The 24,080-nt window shown below is 48.8% G+C and overlaps 2 protein-coding genes and 1 long non-coding RNA gene across 3 annotated transcripts in view; 1 reads left to right on the top strand and 2 right to left on the bottom strand.

Annotated features, from left to right (window-relative positions):
- Window positions 1-2,328, bottom strand: part of Fnbp1 (formin binding protein 1) — a 114,834-nt gene extending 112,506 nt beyond the window's left edge. The window contains 1 exon segment of the mRNA XM_042680957.1: window positions 2,108-2,328. Coding sequence (XP_042536891.1) covers window positions 2,108-2,131 — 24 coding nt within the window. The 5' untranslated portion in view covers window positions 2,132-2,328.
- A 6,777-nt stretch (window positions 2,329-9,105) lies between these two features.
- LOC122108977 lies at window positions 9,106-11,005 on the bottom strand. The gene is made up of 2 exons (XR_006147650.1): window positions 10,587-11,005; window positions 9,106-9,256 (listed from the first exon to the last, which is right to left on the bottom strand). It is a non-coding gene; the product is annotated as an uncharacterized LOC122108977 (long non-coding RNA).
- Window positions 11,006-11,096: 91 nt separating this feature from the next.
- Gpr107 (G protein-coupled receptor 107) overlaps window positions 11,097-24,080 on the top strand; it is a 51,317-nt gene continuing 38,333 nt past the window's right edge. The window contains exons 1-2 of the mRNA XM_042681090.1: window positions 11,097-11,283; window positions 23,101-23,223. Coding sequence (XP_042537024.1) covers window positions 11,143-11,283; window positions 23,101-23,223 — 264 coding nt within the window. The 5' untranslated portion in view covers window positions 11,097-11,142. The remainder of the gene's footprint in view (window positions 11,284-23,100; window positions 23,224-24,080) is intronic.

Below are 24,080 nucleotides of genomic sequence, written 5' to 3' on the forward strand. Positions count from 1 at the left end.
TCCACCCAGCTTCCGTAATTACCAATTTAGGTCCAATTCCATTTCACTTTCCTCTATCCACTACCTCTGCAAATAATTCTGGGGCAGCCATGGTTTCATATCATAAATTCCAGTTCCCATTTACTTACAACAAGTCTCATCTTTGCCTTCCTTCCCATCCCTCCACTCCCAAAAGAAATATGTGGAGAACCATGTCAGGGACAGGAGCTATCTTGCCGCTCTCTCCCCTGGTCACCTTCTTCCAGACAACCTACACAAACCTCTTGCATTATTATGAAATGTCTATCCCTCTGTTCAGCTCCTCCTCAAGTCAGAAAAATACTGTGGGATGCTTCTCCCCACTCCCTCACTGCCCCCATAATTCCAAACTTCAAAGCTGGCTGCCAGTGAGTGGCTCCCACCTGTAATCCTAGCTACCCGGGAGACTGAGATCTGAGGATTGTGGTTCGAAGCTAGCCCGGGCAGAAAGGTCTAGGAGACTCCTATCTCCACTTAACTAACAAAAAGCCTAGAGTGGAGCTGTAGTTCAAGAGGTAGAATGCTAGCCATGAGCCAAAAAGCTCAGGGCCAATGCCCCAGACCTGAAATGAAGTCCCAGGATTGGGCACAAAAGACAAGCAAGCAAACAACATAACCATATTCCAACCTCCTATTTGAACACGTGGAGAAAAAGATCGATAAAAATGGAAGAAAATGCCAAAATATCTATTCTCTTGATGAAGACTACTTCTGGTTTGTCCTCCCACCTCAGGAAACCTAAAAAGAGCGCAAAGAAGTAGAAGAGGAAAGAAACAGCACTGACAGGGGGAAGGTTTCTGTCTCACCCAAGTGTGTGCAAACATTTCAAACTCTAGGATAATTTATTTCCAAAATGGGTATGTGTACGCATCAGTGGGTGTGGTTTGAGCTGGATGAATGAGAACCCCATTACACCGCTGTTGATAAAACATCTCCATTTCAGAGTGCCACTTCCCTCCGGATTTGAGCATGAATAACAGTAGTAGCATTAAGAACATTAATAACAGTAGCTGCTTCGGCTCTAAGAAATGGTTACGTAAAAACAATCAGAGGAAAAAGACAAACCAGGGAGGATGCAGAATTCCCTAATCTGCCCTAACCTTGCTTTACTTGGACGCGAGGCGCCTGGGCCTCCTCCCCGGTGGCCGCCGCCACCCCGCGCTCCCTCCGTCCACATCCTCCACCGACGCGGTTCCGCACGGCAGTCAGCGCGCTTCGGGGCTCCTCTGGTGGTTCATCCCAGGCCCACGGGGCGCAGAGATGGAGACTCCGTCCCCACCACCCCTGGCTGCGGCCGGAGCCCCGGAGGCCGGGGCCGCCTCGGTCCCCAGCCCGCGCCTCTCCTCCCGGAGGAGAGCGGCTGTGCGCGCGGCCCGGCGCCCAGGGCGCCCTCGGGGCGGCGGCGGCTCCTGGACCCCAGGCTGCCGGCCCATCGGCACCCGGGGCAGAGGACCCCGCGGCGCCAGCCTCCTTCCTCCCGCCCTTGTCTCCTCCGGGCGCCCTCGCGATGCCCCTAACTTGCGTCCTCACCGGTGAGGCGCCGCAGCCCCTCAAGTTCGGGACCGGAGTTACCACCACGAACAAGTGCACACCGAGCCGCCCCCGGCCTCAGGTCCCCGCTGCTCCCAGAGAAAAGGCTTCACCTCCCCGACCTTGGCACCCCAAAAGCCCGAGGCCGGGGACCCGGCGCCCGCCGAGGCTCCCCATCCCCGGCCCGCGGGAATGCGCAGCCCCCCGGCCCGCCGCGGCCCCGGGCACCGCCGGGGTAACGGGGGGGGGGGTGTCAAGGCTCCCCCCACACACACACCCCCAGCCAGCCGCGGGCGCCTGGCCGCGGGCAGACCCGACCCGCGACCCTCCCCGGGCCGGCGCGGACGCGCGCCAATCCCCAAGCCTCCGGAGCCGACCGGGCTCTCACCTCCCGCCCGGCCAAGGCCAGTGCGGGGCGCCGGGACCCGCGCCCGCTCCCAGGCCGCGGAGACCGGACCCGCGCGCCCGCCCGGAGCCCGGCCGGCGCCCCCTCCCCGGGCCGCGGGGAAGCGCAGCCCGGCGCCCCGCACGCCCCCAGCAGCCGCGGCCCCTCACTCACCCAGAGCTCGGTGCCCCAGCTCATGGTGCAGGGGGCGGGAAGGGGCGCCCCGCGCAGCGGGCGCGGCTCTCCGGTCCCCGTCCCCGGCGATCGCTTCGCCGCCTCGAGACCCCGCGACCGCGGACAGCCCAGTGCCCGCGCGACCGCCGCCTCCTCGGGCTCCTGGCCCTGGGTCTCCGCGGAAGGTCTTCCTCCGGTCGCCGCACAGGAAAATGGCCCGAGGAAGCCGCGGCCGCCGCAGCGCTCCCGCCCCTCACAGGAGAGCTGGGGGAGGAGGGGCGGGGGGCGGGGCGTCGAGGGGGCGGGGTCGCGCTGACAGCTCGCGCACGCGCACGCGCACGCCCCGGCCGGGCTCCGCCCCCGGCCCTCGCTGGGCCCGGGTCTGGGGTCCACCGCCGCCCTTCGCCCTTCCTCCGCTACTTACTAGCGTCCGCGCTCACCTCCGGACCGCGCGGGCTCGGGTCCAGCGCGGCACACAGTGCTCGTCCCCGGCGGTCGTTCCCGTCCCTCCGCCCGGCCCGTGCGGGCCGAGCAGCCCGAGCGCACGGGGAGGGAAGTCAGGGCGCGCACCCGCGGTTCTCACCTGCGGCCCGGGCTTTCCTTCGGGCTGGGCCAGGGGCCCCAGGCATGAACTCACGCTACCACCGAGGGAGCGGCTGGGGCCACGGAGAACGAGCTCGGTTCGAATCCGGCCTCCGCAGGGCTAGCGGGGCGACCTCGGAGCGTGCGGGGACCCGCCGCCAAGCGGGGCAGCGACGGCAGGTGTCACGGCGGGTGGTGTGGGCTCGTGTGCGTGTGCGGTCTGCCTACTGATGTGTGTGTACACACATATCCCAGAGCTCCACAGGAAGTCCCTCCTGACAAGCCGCGGGGAACTTCTGGAGTTGGACTGTTGCTCTCGATCACTAGGCTTTCTCCGCGTTTCCTTCTCTTTCAGTTAATAAATGCCAGTACTGGAACTTACCCTGAGTAGACGGTGAGCTCAACGGGGCACTGAGAGGACCCCCCCCCCATTCCTTCAGCCTGTTTATCATGCACCTCCATGAAGGGGTGAGGCCTGGAACCCCTTGCAGATAAGCTGTGTCTACTTCCTTCCTTGATTGGGCAGTGACAATACATTAAACTGTCTAAACTGTTTTGGTCTGCCTGTTTTCAGTTAGGAGACACCCCACGACCCATTTCTGTGGCCATTTTTGTGTTTTAATGCTTTGTTTTGACAAAGGCTCAATGCCTATGTGCATCTGATCCTGTAAAATATTTATTGAAATGAACTCCAGGAAATGGAAACAAAGTTTTTTTTCTTTGTTGCTGTCTTTCTTTCCTTTTTGTCTGTATGTGAACAAATACAGCTTGTTGGTGGGGGTGGAAGGGAAAAACGGAGAGAGCAAGGGAAGGGGTGACAATGTAAAAAAAAAAAAAAATGTACTCTTTACCTGACCTGTGTAACTACAATCCCTCTGTATATCATCTTTATAATAACAATTTAAAAATAAAAATACTTTGTTCTACAGTTGCCGGGCCACTAGACTCTTGAGGCCAGATTGCTAGACACTTAACAATCTGAGTGGCTCCTCCCAGACAACAGATTCACTGCCAGAGTGAGTTGGAGGGTTGGGAATTTAAACAAGGTCACATAGTTTGGAAATGGCCAGTGAAATGTGGTTTATCTCACTTTTCCTCCATGCCAAGCTTCAAGTATTTTTCAGTCAAATACAAGGATCAAATCTTGATTGAGTTCTTGGAGACTTCTCAAAAACTGAATGAGCAGCTAAAAATAGGCTAATTAGGAGGTGAAAGACCCTGTTGCTTTAAAGAGAGAGGAGGAAGAGGAAGAGACCAAAAAAAAAAAAAAAAAAAAAGCCACATGAAGATGAAACTTTTAAGATGAGTAAGCAGGAAATTGTTAGTTACAGGAACCCATTAAAAGAGTTCTGTCACAGCAGAACCCTAAGGAACTAAGTTAATCATACCTCACTAAAAACATGGGTAATTCAATTAAGTTCTGGTGACAACGGAAGATTTTTGAGTCATAATATTCACAAAATAGAACTGGATACATGGCTTGATAGGAGAATGTCTCCTTAGAAGTGCAAGGCCCCTGAGTTCAAGTCCTAGAAATGACAAAAAAGACATGGCCAGGAAGCTGGGCACCGATGGCTCACGCCTGTAATCCTAGCTACTCAAGAGGCTAAGATCTGAGGTTTATGGTTCAAAGCCAGCCTAGGCAGGAAAGTCCAGGAGACTCTTATCTCCAATTAACCAGAAAAACTGATAGTGGTGCTATGGCTCAAGAGGTAGAGCGCTAGCCTTGAGCTGAAGAGCTGAGGGACAGCGCCCAAGCCCAGAGTTCAAGCCCCACAACTGGGGAAAAAAAGAAAAAAAGATATGCCTAGGAAAAGGCACATATTGGAATGATGGCCAGAACAGGGCTCAAGATAAAGAGAGCAAAGTCTGCAGAAAGATGACGACATTCAGCACACAACTTGGTAGGAAGAACTAAACAAATCCCTTTCTATTTCCTGTAGAAGGTGTGATGGTAACAGAGGGATTCCCACCAGTAAACTGCAGGACCTACTTAGGAATCAGTTTCCCAGGGAACTCTTCACCCCAAGCAAATGCCAGAGGGTTGACCTCCGGATTGGTCTCAGTTGTAGACATGTTTTACTTCTCAGTAATATTTAAGTAACACTGATTTACAAAGTAATATTGTCACTGAATAATCTGGTCACATGCAAAATATTAGCACTGAAATACACTATCTGGACAAACAAGAGGAACTGTGTATAGGTTTTTGTGTAGTTAGAAGCAACAACTATATTGCCTCTTGGCAATTCTAATCTTGCTTGCAATTAGCGAACATCTAACCCTGGGACTTCAACATATACATTACAGCTACAGATAGGTGACTTTTATTGTTGCTGTCAGTAGTGGGGCCTGAACTCTGATCCTGGACACTGTCCCTCAGCTCTTGAGCTCAAGGCTAGCACTCTACTGCTTGAGCCACAGTACCACTGCCAGCTTTTTCTGTTTATGTGTTGCTGAGGAATCGAACCCAGGGCTTCATGCATGCAAGGCAAGCACTCTACCACTGAGCCACCTGCCCAGCTCCTACTTACTTATTTTTATACCAAGTCTAGTGGACTTTTCACACTGAGCTGGCTTCGAACCATGATCTTCCAGATCTCAGCTTTCCGAGTGGCTAACATTACAAGTATGAGCCACTGACTGGTGCCTGACTTGCTTTCATTTATGTTTCAGATAGGGTTTGCACTTTTGCCATGGCTAGTTTAGACCGCAATCTCCACATCCTGCATAGCAGAGGTTACACATATCACATAGGGTCTTTTTTAATATTTTTGCCCAGGCTAGCCTCAAATGATGATCCTCCTATCTCTACCTCAAATGTAGCTGGGATTACAAATGTGAGCCACCATGCCTAAACGACAGTTGACTGGCTGTCTATTAATAAGGTATGTCCCTGATTTTTTTTTTTTTTTTTTTGCCAATCCTGGGGCTTGAACTCTGGGCCTGGGCACTGTCCTTGAGTGTCTTTTGCTCAAGGCCAGCACTCTACCACTTGAGCCACAGCGCCACTTCCAGCTTTTTTCTGTGTATGTGGTGCTGAGGAATTGAACCCCGGGCTTCATGCATGTGAGGCAAGCACATGACCACTAAGCCACATTTCCAGTTCCTCTCTGGATTTTTAAAAACTCCTATCATCTATTTTTAGCTTAAACTTTCCCATTTCCTTAGCACTCAACCTACAGACATACTCTGGCAAGCTGGTGTCTGAGGGTGCTAAGGACACAGAAAGCAGTCAAATGGAAGAAGTCAGGTGAGGGTGCAATTGGGCACTTCACAGTGAGTATATCTTACTACTGTCACTTTTTTGTCAGTTGTGGGGCTTGAACTCAGGTCTGGGCACTCTTCCTGAGCCTCTTTGTGCTCAAGTTTAGCGCTCTACCACTTGAACCACAGCACCATTTCTGGCTTTTGAGTGGTTAACTGAAGATAAAGAGTCACATGGGGACTTTTCTGCTCCTGCTGGCTTTGAACCGTGATCCTCAGATCTCAGCCTCCTGAGTAGCTAGGATTACAGGTGAGAGCCACTGGCGCCAGGTGTACTGCAACTAATTTTTATAACTATTCAATTACCGTGAAGATTTGTAAGGATGTTCTTAAAATCATAAAAAAAAAAAAACAAAAACTGCACAGTCTGTGGCTGAGTGGCTCACACACAGTGCCAACAGACTGAGGAGGAAGACTATGAAGGTGTCAGCACCATTCATGTTGGGACCAGACTTTTCTAAGAGGATGGCTTTCTGCAATAGGTCCCGTCCAGACTTCTTCCTGACTCCAAGATATTCTTGAAAACCCACCTACCAGTCTGTGAATGTGGCTTTGTGGTAGAGTGTTTACCTAGCATGCATGAAGCCTTGGGTTCAATTCCTCAGTGTCACATACACAGAAAAAGCTAGAAGTGGTGCTGTGGCTCAAGTGGTAGAGTGCTAGCCTTGAGCAAAAAGTTCAGTGACAGTTCTCAGGCCCTGAGTTCAAGCTCCAGGAATAGCAGAAAAACAAAAACAAAAAAACCACCCAGGTGGGGCTGTGGCTCATAGTGATAGAGTGCTAGCCTTGAGCTCAGGGTCAGTGCCTGGGCCCTGAGTTCAAGCCCCATGACCAAAACCAAAAAATGCTAAATGTTTGAAAAAAAAAAACCACCCACTCTCCTGGAAGAGATGGTGTGCTTCAAGTCAAGAATGAAAATGAACTGGGCACTGGTGGCTCACGGCTGCAATCCTAGCTACTCAGGAGGCTGAGATCCGAGGATCATGGTTCAAAGCCAGCTGGGGCAGCAAAGTCCTGAGACTTTTTTTTTTTTTTTTTTTGGGTCTGGTCGTGGGACCTGAACTCTGGGCCTGGGCGATGTCCCTCAGCTCTTCAGCTCAAGGCTAGTGTTCTACCACTTGAGCCACAGCACCACTTCCAGCTTTTTCTGCTTATGTGGTGCTGAGGAATCAAACCCAGGGCTTCATGCATACAAGGCAAGCGCTCTACCACTGAGCCACTTTCCCAGCCCCAGTCCTGAGACTCTTATCTCCAATAAACCACTCGGAAAACGAAGTGGCGCTGTGGCTCATGTGGTAGAGCACTACCCTTGAGCTGAAGAGCTGAGGGACAGTGCCCAGGCCTGGAGTTCAAGCCCCATGACCCACCCCCCACCACACCCCAAAAAAGTGTTGAAAATTATCTATTCAATTTATGGGTAGGGATAGGAGTAAAAACTTGAGAGCAATGAAAAGAAATGTACTCTTGCCAGGTGCCAGTGGCTCACATCTGTAATTCTAGAGATTCAGGAGGCTGAGATCTGAGGATCAGGGTTCAAAGCCAGTGGAGCAGGAAAGTCTGTGAGACTTTTTATTATCTCCAATTAACTACCAGAAAACTGGAAGTGACGTTGTGACTCAAAGTGGTAGAGCACTAGCTTTGAATGCAAAAACTGAGGGACAGTGCTCAGGCCCCTGAGTTCAAGCTCTACAACTGACAAGAAAAAAAAATTAAAAGAAAGGTACTTTTTAACTATTTATGTAACTATACCCCCTTGGTACATCACCTTTCTCTCTTTCTTTCTTTCTGTCAGTCGTGGGGCTTGAACTCTGGGCTTGGGCACTGTCCCTCAGATCTTTAACTCAAGGTTAGCGCTCTACCACTTGATCCACAGCGCCACTTCCGTTTTCTGGTGGCTAATTGGAGATAAGAATCTCACACACTTTCCTGCACGGGCTGGCTTTGAACCAGGATCCTCAGATCTCAGCCTCCTGAGTAGGTAGGATTATAAGCATGAGCCACCACACCTGGCTTGTACATCACCTTTATTTTTTTATTATTATTTTTTTTGGGACCAGTCGTGGGGCCTGAACTCTGGGCCTGGGCACTGTCCCTCAGCTCTTCAGCTCAAGGCTAGCACTCTACCACTTGAGCCACAGTGCCACTTCCGGCTTTTTTTTTCTTATGTGGTGCTGAGGAATCAAACCCAGGGCCTCGAGCATGCAAGGCAAGTGCTCTACCACTGAGCCACCTTCCCAGCCCCATACATCACCTTTATAATAACAATAAAAGTTGAAAAAAAAACCCTAGAGAATACCTATTTGTTGCTTAAAAGACTTTTGCAAATATTTGGCCTAGGCCAAATATTATCAATAGTGCTATATTCTATCAATACATTCTGCCACAAATGGAGAAAATAGAAAAATACAATGCACTTGGCAGGAGAAAACTTCAAAGGCTCAGGAGAACATGTCTTTGTTTTCTCAGGCCAACCTTGAAGTTAAAGGTGCCCATCAACCATCTATTTCAGTTACTGTACAGTATCATAATTATACAAAAACTTTTCTTGAAATTCTGAAATTTCTGAAATTCTGCTTAAGTAGAGTTGCCAAAAGAACAGTTTTCTCTGAACTTTAACTGTTTAAAAAGTATTCCATATTAGCTGGATGCTGGTGGCTCACACCTGCAATCTTAGCTATCAAGAGGCTAAGATAGGAGGATCATGGTTCAAAGCCAGCCAGGCAGGAAAGCCCATCAGACACTTATCTCCAAATAACCACCGAAAAGCCAGAAGTGGAGTGGTAGCTCAAGTGGTAGAGAACTAGCCTTGAGCAAAGAAAGTTAAGGTACAGCCCTGAATTTAAGCCTCGGCACTGGTACACACATACGCAAAAAATAAAGATGATAAAGGGAAGGGAAAAAAAACAAAAGAGGAATATAGGGTATGTGTGTACACAGAAGGCCAAGGTCAGAAAAAAATAAGACACTAAATGCTTAGAACAAAGATGTCCCATCCATGGCCTCCTGTAGCAGCGGTCACCAAGGAGTACCACTGGGAGACCATTTAGACAGATCAGCGAAAATGGAAGTGGTAGGCTCAGCCCCCAGCAGAAACCCAGCAAAGACACACATGGAAAAAGGTCTTTGAAAACAAGTTAATAACCACATAATGTTGTATAAAATAGAGGTCTTATTTCTAAAAGTTAACTTAAATGAGATCATGTATACGTCACAGTATGCTGGGCAAATTTAATTGCTTAGTAAATAAAACTATTATCTTCCTAGGATACTTCTGAAGTTTCTCACTCTCAGTTTCTCCACCTGTAAAAGGGGTAGAAGGATCAAATGAAAATGCTCCGTTCAAACATGTAAGAGTTCATATTTAAAACAGATGTCCCAAGATAGGAGGTTAGGGAAGAAAGAGGTTAGTTACCAAGTAAGTAATCAGTGCTGATCATAGAAGGCATTTTAAGATAAACTACCATCTTTCTGGCCCCACCTCAGTGTCCTACTTTGGCTCTGCTGAGCGTGTGGGAGTAATCTTACTGCTTTTTTTTTTTAATCATAAATTTAACAGCACTATTAAGGTGGCATGTGAGTAAAAACACCTTGGACTCTCCCTGGGGGGAGAGGGGACATCCCATTCTGTACTTTCCCAGTGGAATTTTTTAACCTGAGTACTTTCATGTCATTAAAACAGATCATGTTAATTTCAGTTCCAGGTTCTAATGAAGAAAAAAAAAAAAAGTTGAGTCTGATTCTGTCAGGAAACTTATTAGTACACTGGTAATCACTTGGTTCTGGGATTCCTGGTATCTTTTACTTTCTTTTCTTTTGCTTGAAAATATAAATTACGGGGCTGGGAAGTTGGCTCAGTGGTAAAGCGCTTGCCTTGCATGCCTGAGGCCCTGGGTTCGATTCCTCAGCACCATATAAGCAAAAAGAAAAAAGCCGGAAGTGGCGCTGTGGCTCAAGTGGTAGAGCGCTAGCCTTGAGCTGAAGAGCTGAGGGACAGCGCCCAGGCCCAGAGTTCAGGCCCCGCGACCGGACCCAAAAGAAAATATAAATTACTTGTGTGGAGAGCCAAAACCAAGAATCTAAAAACTAAATAAGCCTGGCTAATCTATTTGGCAATTTTAATAACCATATTCTTCTATGACTCTTTGATAAAGAATGGGGGAGGGAAGGTGTCTTCTACTGAGTTTTTCCAATCAAGGGGTCATAGTAAGTTCTATGTCTAGCAGAAAAGGTTCCACACAGAATGAAAACAAACTATTCAGAAACAACATTTAGTGGCTCACACCTGTAATCCTAGGACCTCAGATCTCAGGCGGCTGAGATCTCAGGATACTGGTTCAAAGCCACCTGGGCAGAACGATTCCATGAGATTCATATCTCCAATTAACCAGCAATAAGGTGGAAGTGAAGGTGTGGGCTCAAGTAGCAGAGAGCCTGCCTTGAGTGAAAAAGCCAAGCAAGACTGATTTCAAGCCCCATTATTGGAACATAACAAAATACATTAAGATTCAGTTCTGTGCCGGTGGGATGAATAGCAGGAGGCAATGCGACACAGTGGTTTAAAGGTTTCCACGTGGTTCCCCGCTCAGCCGGGAACCAAGGACTTATTTCCTCAGGGCCTCAGCTGCCTTACCTGTGAAATGGGAGAATGGACGCCTACCTCCTCCACTAGTTTCTTCCCGGAACTAAGTGCTACAAAAGGTCTCAAAAATCCTACTACGGTTAACTACTTCGCCCGAGATCTGAGTGAGAAGGGCCTGGGGGGGGGGATAAAAACTAAAGCAAAACGAAACACCGAGGGAACCTACGACAAGTCCACAGTGCCGGGGCCTCGGTGCAGGCCCCGCGCGCCAGGGCCGCTCTCGGGGCTCAGCGCGCGGCGGGTGAGGCTCCGGATGGGCCCGCTCGGCCACCGTGGTGACGGGAACCGACGGGGGCTCTCCACTGGGCGTCCTTCGCCTGGCCCAACCAGAGTCCGCACGGAGCGAGCGGGCGGCCAGCAGCGGGGTGCCCCGCCGGACCCCGCGGCCGCCGGACCCCGCGGCCACCGGACCCCAGCCCCCCGCAGGAACACCTCACTGCGTCCCCGCAGCCGACGGTCACGCCCCGTCACGCCACTTCCGGCGGATGCTGTTCTTTAACCCCGGAAATGGGCGGGAGAGGAAGCAGCTGGTGATGCTGGAACAAACATGGCCGCCCCGGTGCCTCTCGGCCCTTCGGGCTCTCACTGTCTTCGGCTGGCCGCTGGCTTCCGGCTGCTGCCGATGCTGGGGCTTCTGCAGTTGCTGGCTGAGCCCGGTCTGGGCCGCGTCCATCACCTGGCACTCAAGGTAAGGCCAGACGGGACCGAGACCGGCGGTACCGGCCGGGCCGGGCCGTGGTTCGGGGGCCGGGGGGCGGAGGCCCGGCCGGGGGTGGGGCGGAGGCCCGGCCGGGGGGGCGGAGGCCCGGCCGGGGGGCGGAGGCCAGGGCCTCGCCCCCGAGCCGCGGGCCGCGGTGGTCCGGCGAGGCCGCTCTCCGGGGGCCGGGGGCCGGGGGCCGGGGGCCGGGGCCGGGGGCCGGGGCCGGGAGCCGGGGCCGGGGCCGGGGGCCGGGGGCCGGGGCCGGGGCCGGGGCCGGGGCCGGGGCCGGGCGCGCCGCGCGCTCGTCTGCTCCAGGCCGAGGATGGGAGGTGACGGTGGGGAAGGGGCCGACCTGCGGCCCGCCCCGAGCGGGCGGCGGCGGCGGCTTCCCCGGGCTCCTCCTGCTCGCCCAGCTCCCCACCCTCCGCACCAGCTTTGCGCCCCGCTCTCCCCTGCCCTGGCTTTGGAAGTCTGAAACACTTCCCTGGGAATTTAAACCCGTTGACAAGAACGTGTTTCGGAGTTTCTGCTGTTTCTTCTCTCGTCTGTCTAGGCCTAGAACGTTCGTGTAAGTCTTCCTTTATAGCTCAGTTTAAAGTCTTCTAAAGCTGACACGTACCGTCGTTAGTTCAGGTGAATAGTTTAATAGGTAAGAAGTAGAAAGTGCATCATTATAGCACACATTATTTTCATAGTATACCTTCCCCCCCCCCCAGAAGTTTTACAAAATTTGTCTTGTAAAAACATACTGTATTAATCATGAAACACTGTGTTTTGTCTGTGTAGAGTTTAAAGAATATAGAATCTAGATTTACATTTAACGTGGGGGGTGTATTCTGGGGTTTGAACTCAGGGTCTCAGTGCTGCCCCTTTGCTTTTTCTGCTCAAGAATGTCACTCTACCACTTGAGCTACAGCTCCACTTCTGGCTTTTTGGTGATTAATTGGAGATGAGAATCTCATTGACTTTTCTGCCTAGGCTGGCTTCAAACCACAATCCTCAGATTTCAGCCTTCCGAGTAGCTTGGATTACAGGGGTAAGCCAGCACCACCAGCTTCAAGCAGATCTTTTAGGAGATAGGTATTTTCATTGCTTTTGGTAGGAGTGGCATGAAGTTCCTGGGCCATATTGTAGAATTAGTTTTAACTTCTTTTTTTGGTGGTTTGAACCACAATTCCACTTGGCTTAAGCCACACATACAACCCTTTTTGCTTTAATTTCTTTCTCAGAGTCGTCTTGCACTTTTGCCCGGGATTGTCTTGAAACATATCTTTGTACCTCTGTCTCCCAAGTAGCTCATATTACAAGTGGGCACCATGCCTGGCCTTTATATAACTTCTTAAAGGAATTGCCAATTTTTTTTTAAGAACTTGTCAAATTGTCCCGAAGTGACAACCATTTTACATTCACTGACAACTAAGGAGTGTTTCCCATTCTCCACAGAACTAAGGAGTGTTTCCCATTCTCCACAGTGTTGGCAATATTTGTCATTGTCTTCCATATTATTTTAGAGCAAATCAAGGGCATCTTATTTCATCTGTAAATATTTCAGTACATGCCACTGGTGCCAGGTACCACTGGCTCACACCTGTCTGTAATCTTAGCTTCTCACAGGGCTAAGTCCTGGGGTTTCGGTGTCGAGCCAGCCTGGGCAAGTAAATCTGTGAGACTCTTATCTCCAATTAACTACCAAAAACCTGAAGTGGAGGTGTGACTCAAGTGTTATAGTGCCATCTTTGAGCAAAAAGTGCTCAGACCTTGAGTTCAAGCCCAAGTTCCTGGAGAGAGAGAGAGAGAGAAAGAGAGAGACAGACAGACAGACACACACACACGCGTGCGCGCACACACACACACACATGCACACGCACACGCACACACGGGGGCCCTTTTAAAAACAGGATTAAAACCACTACAACAGAAAGCCCTGAATATCTTTGAATGTCAAATCAGGTTCAAATGTTCATTGGTAAAGAATCTAAATGCCAGTAGATCCTAGGATCTATTGCCAGGCCACACATCCTGTATCTACTGTTGTTGTTTAATATGTTCATCTCTTTTACATTTTCTTTAAGTTGGTAATTGGATTCAGGGTCCAATTGATCATATTTAGATGTGATTGCTTTTAACACAACTATTTCTAGATTGTGGTGTGTGTCTTTTATTACTTTTTTTTTGGGGGGGGGGGTTGGTCATGGGGCTTGGACTCTGGGCCTGGGTGCTGTCCCTCACCTTTTAAGCTCAAGGCTAGCACTCTACCACTTGAGCCACAACGCCACTTCCAGTTTTCTGAGTGGTTTATTGGAGAGGAGTCTCACGGAATTTCCTGTCCGGGCTGGCTTTGAACCGCTACCCTCAGATCTCAGCCTCCTGAGTAGCTAGGATTCTAGGCATGAGCCACCAGTTCCTAGGAATGAATGTGTTTCTGAATAATAGCTTTTAGAAAACATCTTTAGCAGTTGAGTAGATTTTTTAAAAATTGTTTTTCTTCTTATACTTTTTAAAACAAGTCCTGGGGCTTGAGCTCAGGCCTGGGCAATGTCCCTGACCCTCTCTGTGCTGAAGGCTAGCACTCTACACCTCAAGCCACAGTACCACTTCTGGCTTTTTCTGTTCATGTGGTACTGAGGAATGGAACCCAGAGCTTTATGTATGCTAGGCAAACACTCTACCATTAAGCCACATTCCTAGCCCCTTACACATTTTCTTTTTTGTTGTTGGTGGTGTTTTTGTTGGTCATGGGGCTTGAACTTGGCCTGGGTGCTGTCCCTGAATTCTTCAGATCAAGGTGAGTACTCTCCCACTTGAGCCACAGTGGCACTTCCTGTTTTCTGGTGGTTTATTGAAGATGAGTCTCAAGAAGTTTCCTGCCTTGGCTGGCTTTGAATTGTAATCCTCAGATCTCAGCCTCCTGAGTAGCTAGGATTGTAGCCATGAGCCACAGGCGCCTGGCCACATTTTCTTATACATTCAGATACATTCCACATGGTTATCCTCTCATCTTATGGGCTTTGCTGTTAGATTCAGTAATGTTTGGGGTCTTTGAGATAAGGTCCTGCTAGGAATCCCAGGCTGGCCTCCAACTCTTGATCTTCGTTCCACAGCCTCTTGAGTACTGAGGTTACAGGTATGCACCATCATGCCCAGATTTTTGTTATAGGATCCCTTTCCATTTGTGAATTGCCATTTGTGTGACCATGTGATGTATCAATGCAGACTGAGTCTTCAAAGAATACACTGTTGCTGGAAATGCAAGGAGCAGGTGTCAGTGTACATTATGACATAATTCAGTCACATTTAGAAACATATTACAGTGTGATATTTATATAAAGTATAGTGTCGGTGGTAGCTTTTATTTATTTTCCCTGGCCTAGGATGAGCCATCCTCTGGCCCATGTTCACTTCATCACCAGCATTCTGCCTCTCCCCCACCCCCAATAGCTCTGAACCAAGTGTAACACAGACATTGGATAATTCTGGATTGGAGGGAAGTAGGTATTTGTTTGTTCTTTTTAGCTTTTCTAAGATTTGGAAGCTTTTTTGTAGATTTGTTAATTGGTTAACTCTTTTTGCAATCCTCCTGTCTCAGTCTCAATTTCTGGGATTGTAGACAGGCACCCCATGCCTACTTTGCAAACCATTTGTAAAAGTCAGATACCATTCATTCATCTTCTCTCAGATGGTGAGTCTCCTGAGGGCAAGATGCTGCCTTGTGGACCCAGGTTGCACAGGAGTGGGGCTATGGGGACTTAGTAGGCCCATGTAGAATAAAGGAAGGGGATGCATTTGTGTTTTCCACTTTTCCCTTAGGAGCAGTTGCTCCTGTTTATAAAAGGAGAAAGCCAAGCTGGGCACAATTGGTTATGCCTGTAATCTTAGGTACTCAGGAGGCTGAGATCTGAGAATTGTGATTCAAAGCCAGCCTGGGCAGGAAAGTCTGTGAGACTTTCAACTCCCAATTAAGCACCAAAAAAAGCTGTAAGTGGAGCTGTGGCTCAAGTGATTGAGCTCTAGCTTTGAGCAAAAAAGCTCAGGGACAATGCCTGGTGCTGAATTCAAGCCTCAGGACTGGCACACACAAAAAAAGTTTGTGTTGAAGTGTAGTTTTGTGGCAGAGCAGCCATCTAGCATAGTGGAGGTCCGTGGTTCAGTCTGCCCACCTGTCTATAGCCATCTATGTATCTATATGTGTATGTATGTATCATATACACACACAAATACACACATTTATATTTTATTTATTTATTTTGGCCAGTCCTGGAGCTAGAACTTGGGGCCTGGGCATTGTCCCTGAGCTGCTGCTGCTGCTGCTTCTTTTTTTTTTTTTTTTTTTTGGCGAATCATGGGGCCTGAACTCTGGGCCTGGACGCTGTCCTGCAGTTCTTCAGCTCAAGGCTAGTGCTCTACCACTTGAGCCACAGCGCCACTTCTGGCTTTTTCTGCTTATGTGGTGCTGAGGAATCAAACCCAAGGCCTCATGCATGCAAGGCAAGCATTCCACCACTGAGCCACCTTCCCAGCCCCCCTGAGCTTCTTTTTGTTTTGTTTTATTTTGGGTCTGGTCGTGGGCCTGAACTCTGAGCCTGGGCGCTGCCCCTCAGCTCTTCAGCTCAAGGCTAGCGCTCTACCACTTGAGCCATAGCTCCACTTCAGTTTGGAAGTTTATTGGAGATAATAAGACACCTGAGGGGCTGAGAAGGTGGCTCAGTGGTAGAGCGCTTGCCTTGCATGCATGAGGCCCTGGGTTTGATTCCTCAGCACCACAGAAGCAGAAAAAGCCGGAAGTGGTGCTGTGGCTCAAGTGGTAGAGTGCTAGAGCTGAAGAGCTGAGGGACAGCCCCAAGCCCAGAGTTCAGGCCCCATGATCACCACCAACAAAAAAGATCTGAGCTATAGTGGAGGGTACCTGTGTTTGTCCTTTTTTTTTTTTTTGTAAGTATGACATTTAATTCTTAACATTGTTAGAATTTTGGCCGGGACTGGAAATGTGGCTTAGTGGTACAGTGCTTGCCTAGCATGCATGAAGCCCTGAGTTCAATTCCTCAGTACCACATAAAGAGATAAAGCTGGAAGTGGCGCTGTGGCTCAAGTGGTAGAGTGCTAGCCTTGTGCAAAAGCAGCTCAGGGACAGTACCTAGGCCCTGAGTTCAAGCCCCAGGACTAGAAACAAAAAAAAAAAAAAAAGAATTTTGGCCAGGTGCTGGTGGCTCAAGCTTATCATTCTAGCTACTCAGGAGACTGAGATCTGAGGATCACAGTTTAAAGCCAGCCGAGGCAAGAAAGCTGTGAGACTCTTATCTCAAATAAGCTACTAAGAAAAAGCCAGATATGGTGCTATGGCTCAAGTGGTAGAACAGTAGCTTTGAGCATAAAGAGGCTCAAGGACTGCCCAGGCCCCAAGTTCATGCACTGGGACGGGCAAAAAAAATTAAAAAAAAAAAAAAAAAAGAATTTTGGTAGCCTGAAAGAATAGTTGTTTTTTTGGTGGTACTGAGGTTTGAACTCATGGCCTCAAACCTACTGGGCAGATGTTCTTCCCCTTAAGCTATGTCCCAAAGCCCCTTTGTGCTTTATTTTTTGGATAGGGTCTCAAGTTTCTGTCCAGGGCTGGCCTTAGACCGAGATCCTTCTGAGTATCTAGCTTTACTGGTAGAACATTCAGCTTTATTTTGTTGTTCTTATTTTTCAAATAAGGTCTTGCTATGCAGCTCAGGCTGGTATTAACCTCATGATCCTCCAAACTCTGCCTCCTGAGTGCTAGAACGAGAGAGGGGTTAATATCATGCTTAGCTTTTTTTTTCTGGTCAGTCGTGGGGCTTGAACTCTGGGCTAGGGCACTGTCCCTCAGCTCTTCAACTCAAGGCGAGGGCTCTACCACTTGAGCCACAGTGCCACTTCCAGTTTTCTGGTGGCTAATTGGAGATGAGTCTCATGAACTTTCCTGCCTAAGCTGACTTTGAACTGTGATCCTCAGGTCTCAGCCTCCTGAGTAGCCAGGATTACAGTCATGAGTCACTGGTGCCTGGCTCATGCTTAGCTTTTGAAATGTGTTTCAACTTTAAAAATAGTCCATTGAAAATAAGTACAAACTTTTCAGAATAATTTGAAATAATACAGAATATTCTGGTGGTTAATTTTCTCTCATTTTTGTAATTGACAATTGCTCATTTGTTTCAGTTAAATCTTGTAAGATTTTAATTGTGTTAGGGCCAGCAGCGTTCTCCCTGCTTTCAGGAGAGCCCAGAAAAATCAATGCATCTACTTTCAACCCTATAAATATATTTCTAGGAACTGTTTGTTTGTTTTATTTATTAAGTTGCAGTGCCAAGAATTGAACCCAGGGCCTCAGTCACACATGCCAGCGACAGTGAAGACTGGCCATTAGAGATTTTCATGCTGATTCTTGTCAGTCCGGTACTCTGATATCCTGTTTGTTTGACCTTGATTTCTCCTTAGTGGGCTGGCTGGCTCATTCTACTTGATAAGCAGCTTACTGTGCTGTTATGATTTTTAAAACCCTTATCAGAAATATATGCTGGAGCCTTGTAGAGGAAGTGACAGGATGTCTGTTAGCTGAGTGTGGGGTCAGGGAGACAGAGATGTACAGAGAGAGAAAAATCTGCTAGGGGTTGGTGGCTTCTACTTCAAGTTCAAAACAAAAGATATACTATTTATTTGGTTGTAGAAAGCAGAAGTTCAAAGCAGGATTTTGCACTTAAGTGGTACTACTTCTGCTACCTGCTGTGGTTTTAATGGTTTTAAGCTCCTTTTACCTCCCTGAGCCTGGTTCCTGGTCTATAAAACGACAGAATGATACCTGCCTCACAGACTTGTTCTATGCTGAATGCAGGAACTAGGGGTGTAAACGAACCTCACGGCTGTCATTGCATGTGGGCAGGCCCCAGTGGGGCTTGAAAATGTTGGAGAAGTCTGCATTGCTGGGTCTGGAATTGTCTTCCTCATCCTGCCATCCCCTTGCAGATCCTCCTTGCTTGTGTGCTTCTCCTTCCTCCCTGTGCTGTCAGGAACCCACACTGCTTCCTCTGCAGGGCGCAGCAGAGGGGAAGGAGATGGAGCACTGAGGATGCCACTTCCCCGTGCCACCCCATCTCCAGCTGCTGGCTTAGCGACCACGCCTGCGCAGTGTGCCTAGATGCCCACTTCTCATGGCAAAAGGACTGTTTCCCTCTGGGACAGTGTCTTTCGCTTCATGGGCCTCAGCCCTTGGTGGCATTCTAAAAAATAGTAGTTTATTTATATTGAATTGAGTAGAATAAAGTGGGATGACTGTTCCTTTTTGTTTATTTGTATGGCTGAAGAATGAGGGTGTAGGCCAGCACTCCCGCTGAGCTAGAGTGGTTTGAATGTACATCCTTCTGCATTGATGGCCTGTGGTCTGGGAATTCCTGTTTGTCTATGATCCGTGTGCCCAGCAGTTTACAGGTCTCTTACATATGTGGGCCTTAGATGTGGTGATAAATGTGATATTAGCATAGATGAGTGTCCTCCAGGTTTTTTTTTTTTTTTTTTGGTCCAGTCGTGGGGCCTGAACTCTGGGCCTGGGCACTGTCCCTCAGCTCTTCAGCTCAAGGCTAGCGCTCTACTACGTGAGCCACAGCACCACTTCCGGCTTTTTTCTTTTTGCTTATGTGGTGCTGAGGAATCGAACCCAGGGCCTCATGCATGCAAGGCAAGCGATCTACCACTGAGCCACCTTCCCAGCCCCGTGTCCTCCAGATATTACTGGCAAATCCCACTTGATTTTCCTCTGATTATATGTCAGTATAATCCACAAGCATCGTTAGTAACTCAGAAAATACAGAAGAGTATAACAGATTATACCTGTTATAGTTTAGTGAAATTCTTTCAAGACTTAGAATTAAGTGCAATACACCTGGAGGAGTTTTTGGTTTTTGTTTTATTTTGTGCTGGTCTTGGAGCTTGAACTTGGGGCACTAGCCCTTCCTTAGCTTCTTTTGCTCAAAGCTAACAGCACTCTGTCACTTGAGCCACAACTCTTGGCTTTTTTGTTGTTGTTGTTGTTTTGTTTTTAGTAGTTTAATGGAAATGAGAGTCTCAGAGACTTCCCTGCCTGGACTGGCTTCCATCCATGATCCTCAAATCTCAGCCTTCTGAAGAGCTAGGATTACAGGTGTGAGCCACAGCACCTGGCTTGGTTTTGTTTTTGAAACAGGTGTCACTGTGTAAGCCTTAGAGAACACTTTAGTAAATGACAGTATGGATCAGCTGGCCTGACTGACCGCCAATCCCAGCTTTCCTATTACACACTTTAGCCGTGGGTTGTCATTTTGCTCCTGACTCTCATCCCCGCCATGGGGCTGAGTGAGGTTTAGAAATCACTGGGAAAGCTCGTGCCATATAGTGCAATGTTTGGAGAGTACAAAAAACTAGACTCTAAAATGAGCAAAGCCCTGTTTTTAATAGCACAGTGTCATCAGATGAAATGACAGGAAGCCACGAGAAATAGTAGAGGGCTGAATGTTTCTGTGAAAAGCAACTGAGATGGGGTGGGACATGGGCTCTGGGTGCCGTCCACCACCGCAAAACCACACCAAACGGCAGAGTAACTCCTTACATACATTGCACCACAGTGAGTCTGAGAAGTGCTTACCAGATCTCCATTTTACAAAGTACCTGTGTGCTTCACAAATTAGAAGCACAGTCTTTTTGTTTGTTTGTTTGTTTTTTTGGGGGGGTCCAGTCGTGGGGCCTGAACTCTGGGCCTGGGCACTGTCCCTCAGCTCTTCAGTTCAAGGCTAGCACTCTACCAGTTGAGCCACAGTGCCACTTCCGGCTTTTTTTTCTGCTTACGTGGTGCTGAGGAATCGAACCCAGGGCTTCATGCATGCAAGGCAAGCGCTCTACCACTGAGCCACCTTCCCAGCCCAGAAGCATAGTCTTAAAACTTCCATTTTGTTGAAAAGTAACTGAAAATCATTCATTGTAAGTATACAACTCCATGTGTTCCCAAATGTAAATACACGGTGCTCACAGGAATGGTCATCAAGAGCCTCCAGAAGCCCACTGAGCCCAGCCTTCTTCCAGCGCCTGCAAGGCCTCTTTGTCTAGGGAGTTGTCCTGACCCCCGTCATCCTACCTCCCAGCCCTGTGCCTGCAGCAATGCATGCTTGTGCAGCTTGATTTGCCATGCAGCTCATGCCTGTGGTCGCAGGCGCCAGGGCTTGTGTCTGGTCGTCATTCTTTCCCTCTCTGTTGCCCTGTTCTGCTTAGCCGGGGCTCTCTGCCAGAGTGCAGCTGGAGTGTGCCAAGCATTCCTGCACTGTGTGTAGTTGAATTCCTTTCCTTGCATCAGAATGGTAGTAGAAGTACACTGTCCGGCTGGGAAGGTGGCTCAGTGGTAGAGTGCTTGCCTAGTATGCATGAGGCCCTGGGTTTGATTCCTCAGCACCACATAAGCAGAAAAAGCCAGAAGTGGCACTGTGGTTCCAGTGATACAGAGTGCTAGCCTTGAGCTGAAGAGCTGTGCCCAGGCCCCATGACCGGAAAAAAAAAAGTACACTGTCCTTGGGAAAAAAATGGGAAAATTGTCATTTTTCTCTCAGAAGGCAGGGTAGGAGGAGCCTTCCTGTTCTTATTGTTTTCCATTTAGCTGCTCCATCTTTGTCCAGCAGATGATTTTTTTTTTTTTTTTTGTCGTGGGGCCTGAACTCTGGGCCTCAGCTCTTCAGCTGTAGACTAGCTCTACCACTTGAGCTTCACCCCCACTTCCGGCTTTTTCTGCTTATGTGGTGCTGAGGAATGGAACCCAGGGCATCATGCATGCAAGTCAAGCACTCTACCACTGAAGCCACCTTCCCAGCCCCAGCAGCAAATGACTGTTGTGTCCTTGTTTTCTGTCAGAGTGCAGGCTTGCTTCTAGAGCCTTCATTCATCCTCTGAGAAGTTCAAGTCTAGCAACCCTACTTTAAATGCATAGTCTAGCACCTAAGAAAATAAGGGAAGTTCCCAGGGGTCAGCACAAGGAAAAGAGGTTGAAATGAGGTAAGTGTGGGCCAGCTAAGGCTGCCCTGAAGCCCAGCAGGAACTTGGTCCCAGAGCCTTGGATTTTCAGCAGTTGTGGGAGGCAAACGGGGTGGGGGTGGTGGGTTGCACTGTGGGAGGCTGTGCTGCTCTGCTGGGGGAGGGGACTGGCAAGGACACCCCTAGTGGCCATGAAGTGCGTTGCAGCTCTGCCAGGAAGGTGGGCTATGTGGTTGTCCTTACTGCTAAAGATGATGGACAGCCTCACTTCACAGGCCTTTGACATTTGCATTACACTACCTCTGACAGCCAGAAGATTCCAGATGTGGAAATAGTTACCCCTAACACAGTGAGGCTGCACGCTTATCAAAGGTGGTGCAATTTAGGCAGATATCTGAACTTGTGCTTTCACATCACCTCAAGTGTCCCTGCAGAGTGGGGGTTTAGAAGTGTTTGCTATTCCCTCACTGCCCTGGGCTGGAGTGTGCTGACTTGGTGGTGATGTCTCATACTGAGGAAGTCAGGCAGGGCGGGAGGCTGCCCACCACTGCATTCCAGCAGGATTTAGGACTTGCCAGGAGCCGAGAAATTCAAACTCCACTTGACCAGTTCCTGTGATGTGATCTGATATATGTGTATGCGCATGCGTGTGTGCAAACACACAACACGCTTTGAACTGCAATCCTCAGATTTGTTTCCTAGACTAACCCCTAAGTGAGCCACCAGCACCTGTAGTTCCTGTGGCCGTTCGGTCAGTCGGTCCTTCCTTTCTTCCTTTCTTCTTTCTTTCTATCTTTCTATCTTTTTGTCAGTTATGGGGCTTGAACAGGGCCTGAGCGCTTCAGCTCAAGGCAAAGACTACCACTTGAGCCATAGCACCACTTCCAGTTTTGATGGTTAATTGGAGATAAGAGACTCATGGAATCTCCTGCCCAGGCTGGTTTTAAACTGTGATCCTCAGAACTCAGCTTCCTGAGTAACTAGGATTACAGGTGTGAGCCACCAGCACCCTGTGGATGTGTTTCTTTATGAGATAGGTTCCCTGTAACCCATCATACATTTTTAGGTACAAATGAACTTAAAAAAAAATAGGATTATAGGTTAGAAAGTGGACTCCCCAGCTTGGCGCTGAGGCTTACTCCTGTAATCCTACTACTCAGGAGGCTAAGATCTGAGGATCATGGTTCAAAGCCAAATGGGCAGGAAATTCTGTGAGACTCTCATCTTCAATTAACCACCAGAAAACCAGAAGTGGTGCTGTGGCTCAAGTGGTGGCGTGCTAACCTTGAGCTGAAGAGCTGAGGGACAGCGCCCAGGCCCAGAGTTCAAGCCCTCGACTGACCAAAAAAAAAAAAGTGGACTCTCCATCCTGCAGTAGGAGGAGCAGGCACATACACACTGATGAAGCTGTGTCCTTGAAATGACATTGGCCATTCTTTTTTTCCACATTTCCCAGGAGCTTGGAGTGCCCATGGCATAGCAGGCATTGTACTGTGAGGGAGGCTTCATTGATGACTAAAGTGTGCTTGGTCTTGCCTGGGGTTCCCATGCTAGCTGGGCAGCAGTCTGCCCCATCCCCATTACACCTGTGGTGGCGAGCATTGCTCCCACTGGGTGTTCTCTTTTGCATACTATTGATATTTTAGGACTTTACGAAGAATAAAGAGAAGGTGCTATAGCCATATGTGTATATACCATGAGCATATGGAAACTGACTACTGCGGTTTTCCAGGCAATGAATGATTAAGTTAAAATCCAAAATTAACTTTTCCATGTTGCTAATTCTACCACAACAAATCTCTTTAGGACGATGTGAGGCATAAAGTTCATCTGAACACCTTTGGATTCTTCAAAGATGGGTACATGGTGGTTAATGTCAGCAGCCTCTCCGTGAATGAGCCTGAACAAGCCACAGACAAGGATCCTGATGTAGGTAGCCTAAGTCCCCCTCTGGGAGATTGGGTGGAGGGTGGAAGTGTTTACTATTGCAGTTTAGGTCAAAGACTTACCCTTCATCTTTTTTTTCTTTCTTTTTTTCTTTTTGCTAGTTCTGGGGCTTGAACTCATAGATTGGGTACTGTCCCTAAGCCTTTTTGCTTAAGGCTAGCACTCTACCACTTGAGCCACAGCTCCACTTCTGAGTTTCTTGGGGGTTTTTTGGGGGTAGTTAACTTGGAGATGAGTCTCAAGGATTTTCCTGTCTAGGCTGGTTTCAAACCATGATCTTTGGAACTCAGCCACCAGAATAGGTAAGATTACATGTATGAGCCACGACACCTGGCTGTGTGAAGTATCAGAATATGGAGAGTTAAAACTTGTGAGGATCAAATGCATAGTAAGCATCCATTCATTTTAATGCTTAGTTGTAGTTCTTTTTTTTCTTGCAGTACTAGGGATCAAACCATGCTAGTGCTATATGACTGAGCCATTCCCCCAGCCCTAAGTTGAATAGCTTTTGCTTTTTTTTTTTTTTTTTGGCCAGTCGTGGGGCTTGAACTCTGGGCTTGGGTGCTGTCCTTGTGCTCTTCAGCTCAAGGCGAGCGCTCTGCCGCTTGAGCCACAGCTGCACTTCCAGTTTTCTAGTGGTTTATTGGAGATAAGAGTCTCATGGACTTTCCTGTCCAGGCTGGCTTTGAACCGAGATCCTCAGATCTCAGCCTCCTGAGTAGCTAGGATGACAGGCGTGAGCCACCAGTGCCCGGCTATAGCTATTGCATTCTTAGAAAATAAAGGCTAAGGAAACTGGGAAGAAAGCAGGCCCAAAGAGGAAGAAAGGCTGCACAGGT

This window comes from Dipodomys spectabilis, unplaced genomic scaffold (genome assembly GCF_019054845.1).
Source record: "Dipodomys spectabilis isolate Male_0828 unplaced genomic scaffold, ASM1905484v1 ptg000067l, whole genome shotgun sequence".
Classification (NCBI taxonomy): Eukaryota; Metazoa; Chordata; class Mammalia; order Rodentia; family Heteromyidae; genus Dipodomys; species Dipodomys spectabilis.